At 38.2% G+C, this 9177-nt stretch overlaps 1 protein-coding gene across 1 annotated transcript; it reads right to left on the bottom strand.

Moving 5' to 3' along the window:
• Positions 1–621: 621 nt before the first annotated feature.
• LOC106174053 (uncharacterized) lies at positions 622–9177 on the bottom strand. The gene is made up of 2 exons (XM_013555430.2): positions 8741–9177; positions 622–1779 (listed from the first exon to the last, which is right to left on the bottom strand). The coding sequence occupies exons 1-2, from the start codon at positions 8790–8792 to the stop codon at positions 929–931; spliced, it is 903 nt and encodes a 300-aa protein (XP_013410884.1). The 5' UTR covers positions 8793–9177; the 3' UTR covers positions 622–928.

Below are 9177 nucleotides of genomic sequence, written 5' to 3' on the forward strand. Positions count from 1 at the left end.
TTAATGAGCGTTAGATCTAAATCTGTGATTGTCTTCGTTTTATAGATCGTATGAAATTGAAGAATATTTTGCCAATGTATTTACGCTTGTTAAGTGAAGGTAAAATTATGGAAATCTTGGCGGATATACTGAGAAACCGGTTGTATTGCATATGAAAGGCATATCTTGGCTAGGCTAAGGGCGCATTCCCATAGATTTTAGATCGATCTATCTCCGTGTGGAGTCTCACTTGATTACTGTCAGATAATCCGGCTTAAATGTCCGTCCCGCCTATACTACAAGCTGTAAGGGGGGTAATTAACTTCCGTGCGCGGTCGGCTGACTGCAATTTAGCGTGAACCCCCCAGGGAGTTAGGTCGGTCTAAAGTAGATCGATCTAATCTCTGGAAATGGGGTCTAAATCTCTTGGAATGCCCTCTTAGAGACGAATGGAAAATATACCTTTTCATATGCACAGTTTCACAGCACCGACTTGTTATTAGATAGAGTTTAAAGAGAGACGCAATGTACATTTTTCATACAACTCTAGCACGTGAACAGTTCACTCATGCATCTGTATTAACGATTGTCTGCACATACATAAAACAGTGTTTTTTTTTTTGCATTGAAAAACTCCTGCTGTTATAGAATAGTAATTTATTACCATAATTGTAAATCATTAGACATTTTAAACAGTACCAAAATAATATTTCTGTACAACCCTTCAGCCGAAAACAAAGCTTGCTTCTTCATATTTCCAAATAAACATACGTGAACTTGGTTCGAGTATTTTCTATTAGAGTTCAAGTGAACCACAACTCTGTAAATCACAGAAATTGCGCATTCAAGCAAATGCTTAAAGAATTGTTAGCTTTGCATTGACTTTTAAGTTCCATGTTCATGAATATCAAAAACCTTCATTAATAATGAAATAGATGGAAAAGAACTATTAGTTCTTGGATGCGATTTCATTTTTAGCCGGTGCAACTTTACTGATTTTACTATTTTCGCTTCTTTTGCCAAGTCGTAGCATGCGCATCTTTCGCTTCTCTTCGTGTTGTGAAAAGTCAGAATCCTCTTTTGAAAGGTCGTTTGTTTTTTGGGAGTCGCTTCTTCCCAGCCGTAGCATTCTCATACGCTTTCCCAGTCGTAATCCGCGGAAAGCACGTTTGTCTGCGTACGTGTCAAAATAAGGATCCTCATCATAAACTGGGGGCATGTCATACGCTTCGTAGCGGCCAATGCGGGGATAGGGGATTATTCCACGGACGTATTGCTCATAGTCTTCATTGGGCAAATAGGGAAGGGGCTCGTCATCTGAACGCTTTGCTGTGGGCTCGCCGAGGCGCGGGAGAGATGGGCTGCCCTTTTTCTCGTCGTAATGGCTCTCTGGCCTATCTACAGCCGAGCGCTTTTTCCGAGAAAGGACAAAGGGGAGAGAGGCGTCGTGGTTGGCCTCCTCTGCGGCCGCCCACTCGTAGTCCTGCAGTTCTTTGCCAACTCGGGGTCTCGGATTGGCGGCCGGCCAGTTCCATTCCTCACTAAATGGCGCATAGTCTAAGTCTTTCCCTATTCTGGGATAAGTAGGAATTTGACGACGGAATTGCTCTGCGATATCATTTCTTGGCTCGTAGAAAAGATCGTAGGGGTAACCGTACATGTAGGGGTCGCCTCGTTTCCCGAGCCTCAGCATCCTCATACCGCGACCAAGGCGGATCATCTTCAGCTGGTTGGCTCTCTTTCCCATGCGCATAATCCCCAATCCTCGGGTGTCTCTTTCAAACCCATCTGCTAAATAACCTGCAAGATAACCATGGAGTCTTATAATAGGGGTTAAATATATATTTATTATAGGGCTTATACTGTAACTGATGTCGAGGTTATACACTGTATAATGGCAACGTGGATGTATTAAACCCTCCCCTCCTCTCTCTCTCTCTCTCTCTCTCTCTCTCTCAAATCGATAATGTTTGTTGGCTGGTATATGCTTATCTACATTGATCGTTCACAGAATAGAGGCATTAATAGCGTCTTATGGAGGAAGCCCTATTGTGATTTCACTAGGAAGATATGTTGGGCCGGACGCACCCTGAAGCACTTCCAAAAAATATAGACTGCAAAATCAGCGAATATTCATTACCAAGTATTGCAATAGTCCTTCGTTAAGCTCTTAATTCAGACATGCTTTGAAGTGTAGATAAAACGATTCATCTAATTGTTTAATCTCCATCTCATGATATTGGCGAGGCGCACCATTCCTATTCATTTGTTTCCTTACTTTCTCGCTCAATAAGGAAAGAGCAAATATAGTCATGCATCATCTCTTCGCTACTAGACGAGTTACTTTCCCTTATTGATCGCACACTTACGTTTCAATTTATCAAGAAAAAATTAAGACAAATCTTTGCAATAAACTGGCTTGGGCTAGGACCCTTTACCCGAGGCTGACTAATATAGTTTTCAAAAACAATGTATTTTTTATTAGTCTTCTTTAATAATGACCTTCACAAAATTTCACAAGACTTTGATTTGCGCTTTTTTAAAATAGTTAACGTAAGAAATTTTTGCTGTTTAGTTTTGAAATACAGTTTTGTAACAGCGGTGCCTCAGTAGACTCTATGTTAAGTTTTTCAGATTAAGTCTGAGTTGAATTAATCCACAATTTTTGTTTGAACCCATTTCGTTTTTACCTGGTCATCATTTACCAGTGTTAGACTAAACTTATTCCACAGACCGTGAATTTTAATAGGAAGGAACATTACACTAACTGTAACAATTTCAACAATCAAACCAAGCCATATTTTTAGGGCACATGGAGCTGGTAAAAAGACGCCTTAATCATAGGCCCCATTCAGAATAGGGGACTTACTAGTACGAGGGTCAAATATGGCCGACCCACTTGAATACTTCCCCACGGGATATCTATTCAGTGTCTATTGGCGGATTAGACGGCAAGCTTTGTAGTGGGTCGCCATATTTGACCCTCGGACTAGTTAGTCCTCTATTCTAAATGAGGCCATATACATGCACGTATATGTTCCACACAGGTGTACAACTGGTTGGCCAATTTGGAAAGTCGGGGCATTCTGAAGGAGCATTACTTTGCGTTTGTCAGGATGTTATTTTCAACAAATAATTGCCTAAATGTGCTCTTTGTGTAAATTATTCTGCGGTGATTGAAGCACAGAAAATATTGCTGCATCGTTTTTTTTTACACACGGTTCCAGATTGAAGAACGTATGTGTCATTATGTACAAAGAATGGGCATATTCCACTCACATTTCAACATTTGTACATCTAATTTTTTTCTTTCATGATATGAGTGCTTGAAGAAAAAATGTTTCACATGCCGAAAACGGATTTATCAAAATGGTTATTCGAAATCATAAATTAGAAAACAAACAAACAGAACAAGAAAAAAAGGAAACTTATTGGATTGCGCTCCACTTTTTCAGCCAATTAAAATCGCTCAATTCAACAACTCAAGACTTAATGGAGTTAGAAACTATGCTTTAAAGTATCGTACGATTTAAGTGCATTCTTTTCACCAATATCTGATATGTGTTTGGATCATTTATCACAAATGTCATTCAGTCAAACGTTATAAATCATTACCACTCTATTTTCTATAGTATACATAGGCATGGTGGTACACAGGCTTGTAAATGGTACAATAGGGAGTAATTAGTATTTAGTTTTAGAATTTGATAAACATTAAGTCGTTTACATTTAATGAAGCATGGTCAGAACTTGTACAAAAAAGAGAATTTGGTTACTTTTTTATTTCCTTGGTCCTATTTCATAAGTGCCAAGCTTCAACGTCAGCTGAACAGTCATTTCCGTGGAACAGTGTTGTTATTCAAGTGTAAAGTCAAAGCTTTTAACTTAGCATTAATATGATACTTGGCTTGAATCAATGTTCCATTATGAGCAAACGCAGTTAAAAGAAATAAACCCTTAATAGACGTATCATGATGGAATGATATTGAAAATTGGCAAATGTGTTTGTTTTTGATGCTGCATTTTCTAAAATGCGCCGAGATATAAGCTGGTCTGGCAGGATTGCCCTCCGTCTGCTTGGAATGCCCTTTTCAAATCCTTTACTTGTCGAAGTAGCTGATGCTCTAGACTCTGATATCTGTCACTAGAATAGTTCGCTGTCAAATCAGCAAAGCAAACACGCTAGTCGCTTGAATGCATGTTGCTTTTCGCCCAGGTGGTGACTTTAGCATCAAGATAAACTAATAGGCTTGCAAGGGGTTGTAGGTGACTTTTTCTTAGAGTGCCATCTCGTTTGGCTATTATGCTAAGGCAATGTGTTAAATACAGGACGTATATGTACATGTACAACTACCGAGAGGGTGGCAAAACATGACATAATTTTGTCAAAAATTTGATCGAAAGAGATCACCACTTATACTCTGTGAAAAACGGGGATTTTGTGCTAAAGTCTTAAAATCTGATTCTTTATGATGTCAGAGGAGAGTAATGCCCTGATATTTTAGCAAACTGTTGTTATGTTTATCCCCGATTTTGTTCTTTGTTTCTAACGTAATGGTGAAATAAAAAAAAAAACAATTAAAAAGAGTTCTCCTTGTAAGAAATCTGGCCAATCTCTTCACTTTCGTGATGTTTACGTCCAAAAACGAATGTCCTGGCAAACCTTTTAACTAAAGCGCCTGAGGGGGCCCCTATGCTACAATGTACACGATACGGCTTCCATTTTTAAACAAACGTGAAACTCAGGTGATATTTTTGCCTTGACACCTGCCAACTGTACCCATGTTGTGACCGTATGGCTGAAGAGTGCCAGTTTGATATATGTAGACTGTGTTCAGGTATGTCTAATTCTAGCTGATAAGGTGATTATTTAACGAAGTAGTATTGGCGACAATGTAATATTATAAAGTTTGCTATAGGTGTGATGACAGTTACACCAATAAGTGTCTTTATTTCCACGTTACAATGGTTCTACTGTTTAACTTTGTCTCTCGTACGGTATAATGGCTGTCCAAAATTGGCAATTAAATTTCGCCTTAATGAGGAGCCGCTGTATCATTAAAACACGTTTATCACAATAATTACCATACGTAATATTCCTTGTTTGCGCATCAGAGAGATTTTCATGATTTTCTGCTTAATGGTGACACCGTCTTTTGTTTTAATGATCAACGCGGATGAATGGCGCCACTCAAATGGATTTTAACAATTGAAGCGGAGATTGATATCAATTAAAAGTCATTGTGATTTCAGGCAACGGTAGTTTTTCATGCCACTGAATAGTCGTAATTACAGGTGATACGCACTGGTTGAAATGCTTATCTTGATGGTTGAATCGTATATCTAGATGGTTCAAATTTACATCTGATTGGTTGAAATGTATAATTAGTTGGTTTAAATGTAAACGTGTACCCGATTAGTCAAATTGTTTATCTGAATGGTTGAAAATAATTTATCACGTTGATTAAAATGTTTATCAGAATGGTTGAAAAATATGCATGTATATCTGGATGGTTGAAATGTATTTTTAATGGGTTGAAATGCATATCTGATGGGTTGAAATATATGTATATAATAATGGTTTTAATGTATATAACAGTGGTTGAAATCGTTGAAATGTGAATGTGCATCTTGATGTATATATGTAGATGGTTGAAATGTACATTAAATGGTCAAAGGCTATGTCAGAAAAGCTTAATTACACATGAAAATCATCCGCTGGTAACTTATTTCCATGATCGCGATCTTACATAGGCCAGTTAAACGAAACGAAGTTCGCACGGATCGACATACTTTTTCATTGATTTGGGATGGTGGGTTTAAGTAAGTCTAATTAGCTGGTTTTCACTATTTTGCCCATTACGCAAGGAACATGTCTAGCAATTCAACTAGATAGACTTAACGCTTCTTTCTTCAAATAAGACTGACGAATTGGTAGGTTATACTATGTTTTTAAAAAGGAATTGAACCCTATTAGCTTTTGTGATAATTTAAAACTAGAAAAGGTTATTAACTGTATGTCTTTGTAGAAACTGTGTGATTGGAAAAAATTCGATAAAATGGCCATTAAGCAAGAACGTTCACAATATCCAAATTTTAGCTTTCACTTCAATCAAGATTTTGTGAATGCCAGCTATTCTACCTAACGCAGACCACATAGCGAGCAATGGGATTTTGATTGACAGCCAGAGAAAATGGCTGAAGACAAATGGTGCTGGCTGTTAGGGAACCTGATACCATACTCGGCGGTATACTTCCGATATGCCCTCAGAGTTGTCGAGTGTGGCGAACTACTTTGTTCAAATAAGTTCCTCTGCATCAATCCTCCGTGGCTCATCAACATGGGGAAAATGAATGTTTCAACACCGGTCACTGTCTTAAGCACATTTAAGAAAATTTTGACGTGTTACACAGTAGATAAACATACCGTAATTCATGTCCTGCTTTACTTTGAAAACACTTCTGACTGGTATCATTGTTCTGCGGCGCGTTCAACTCTAACCGTGAAAATATAATTTCACCATGTTTTGAAAACAAGGTTTACTCTCTATTCTATACAGTGTGGACACAAACGATTTTTTCCACAGAAAGTGCCCCCGCCCACTTATTTCCTTGCACTCTCGGAAAAAGGTTATGAATAAAATAGAACTCAAAATACTCATTAAAGTCCTTTATTTCCCTGCTTACGATCACCCAATGCGGCATGGAACGAAAGATAAAGGTTCCAATAATACATTTCCTGACTCGTCCTAGCAGGCATTTTCTGCATTTTATTTCTCTTTCTTCCCCGTTGTTTTGCCGGTCTTTGCTTTTTTCTTAAATAACCTGTGATCGTAACTGACTGTTTTGTGTCCAGTTCCCCAAAGGATTGGCAAAGCATGAAGAACTAACCTGACACGGCTGACATTCTTTTGTTTTCACCTCGGCAGTGTACACACACTTGATAATCGCCGGCGACGTCACGGCCGATTGAATACAAGAACACACATTACAGCAATATTACTACCGGTTATTCTGTATTGCGTTACTTGAAATCTGGTTTGTGTGAAAATTTGCCGTGGGACGTTTTGTAATTTCCCCCCGAAATTTTACCCATGTTCATCTTTAGAGATAAGGAATATTAGGTGCTTAATGTGTGAATCGCATGTTATCCAGGCTTTTAGAAGTTCGGGCACCATGTGTTTGTAATCTGTACACTGTACTCACATAGCCACACGGTGAATGCTGCGTGACACTAAGACTGATGTAACAAGTGTGGTCGCCATGCTGCAGGTGATGGCTGGTGTCTATATACAAAGATATACAAAGATATCTACTTCGTACCTAGCAAACCATAGTGGTCCTCCATGGTAACATTATGCATTCCTAGTCCATTGGCTTTAAAAAAGATCTAAGGTGCTTGTTTTACAACTGCACAATAAGTATGCAATTTGCTACTTTTTAAATTTATTGCCTGTGATATTGATGTCGCGCTTTTGCAATTAGATCAGGCATTGTGTAACTTTCGGTAAAGAAGATTGCTACATTAAAGCTACACGTATGTAGTCACTGATAGCTGTGGCGTCCTCCCCTATTTAAATCAAAAGTACTTAAACCTATGATCAGTGAGAGAGTGACATGATTCATTTGACAATCCATTGAGCTTATACCACATAGTCGTATGATTTACCTTCAGTTTCCCGAAAATGAAACCAAAGCTATTGCTATTACACCACTTGAAAGCCATCATGTCGATTAGCACATTTGAAGAAATAATGTAGATTGACGCTGAAAATCCAACCAGAAAATGATTGATTTTGATACTCTGGGCATTTATTAACGAATTAATTGAGAACGTTTCATGTTTTTTCCTCTAAAAGGGTATCGACGGATTAGCCCTTTGATCGTTCTTGTGCATTGTACATATTTAAACAATAGAAACCAAGTGCTTCGTGAAGATAAGGGTGACATTTAGGAGTGAAAGTGAATGGCAGTCTGCGATCATTCTAAGGTACACAATGTGGGCATAGACGTCAGCGTATTCCAAACATGAAACACCACTTGCCAACATTATCTCGGATTTGTTCTTCATTCGTGAACTTCAAACTATGCAAACAATTTCGTTGTGCGTTAAGCAGTTCTCGAAAAAAGGGGGTTTTAGATAGTATTATAAAGTCTTCAATAGATTACTTGTCCCTGAGCTGATATTTTATATTCTTCTTCCACTCAATTGCGTTTCTAAAGCGCTGTTTTCCATAGAAAGAGCTCTAGCTTAATTAGATCTAATGGCCATTTGATGACGATAAATTGCAATTCACATAAATGGTATCTTTATCATTTTAATCGTTCAAGAATTGAAGTCTAACATAATTGCAGGTCACCATATATATAAGCTGACTCTGTCTTTCAACTCTCATAATTCTCATTATTTGTGATTCAGTCCAAAAGAAGTTCGATAGATATAGAAACCTAACATCTTTAGAAGTATAACAATCTGCTCCTTTAGTTAGTTGTAATATTTTTTGTGGTAAAACATTTAAGCTGAAATTGTGAAGATTGCTTTTGCTGCTGCTTTATTTCAAGCTGTGAGCATTTTAAATATTTAATGTTCATTGATTACCGTTTGAATCTTGTAAATAAATAAACAAAAAACCAACAACGGCAAAAATAAAGGATAAATAAAAAGTAGCACGTAAAAGCAAGGCGCTACAATTAGTAAATTAAGAGAATAAAATTGATCGAAGTAAAATTATTAATTCAACTTAGAGATAAAAAATCTTACCGTGAAAGGCCTGGAAGAGCAGACATATCGTCGCCGTGGCTAAAACGTGCATCTTACTCTGATGGTGCTCAATAGAAACTGCAATAACAAACTTCTACGCTAAAACAGAATTATTTTTAAGGAAGGAACGCTTTCAAAAGCCAGTCTGTTGTCAATCCTTCCTATGTAGATGTCTTGAAGCGTCTATGCATTAAGTAAATGGACGAGGCTGTGTTTCTTTTAACGGACTTCCTTTGCCTCCTACTCAGACGTGCGTGCGTGCTCGAGCTTGGCTAGAACCCCTGGTGCCGCTTTTATAGCGCCAGCCGCTGTTGGAGGCGCGACGTGGTTTCCTCCGCACTTCGCAATCGACGCTATTTGCTAATTCATGGGATATCTCTTAATTACTGCGTGAACAGCCTCTCGCGCACAGGAAAAACGTTGCCGTCAACGGGCAG

This window comes from Lingula anatina, chromosome 1 (genome assembly GCF_051362555.1).
Source record: "Lingula anatina isolate TDL-2025a chromosome 1, LinAna3.0, whole genome shotgun sequence".
In the NCBI taxonomy this organism is placed as follows: Eukaryota; Metazoa; Brachiopoda; class Lingulata; order Lingulida; family Lingulidae; genus Lingula; species Lingula anatina.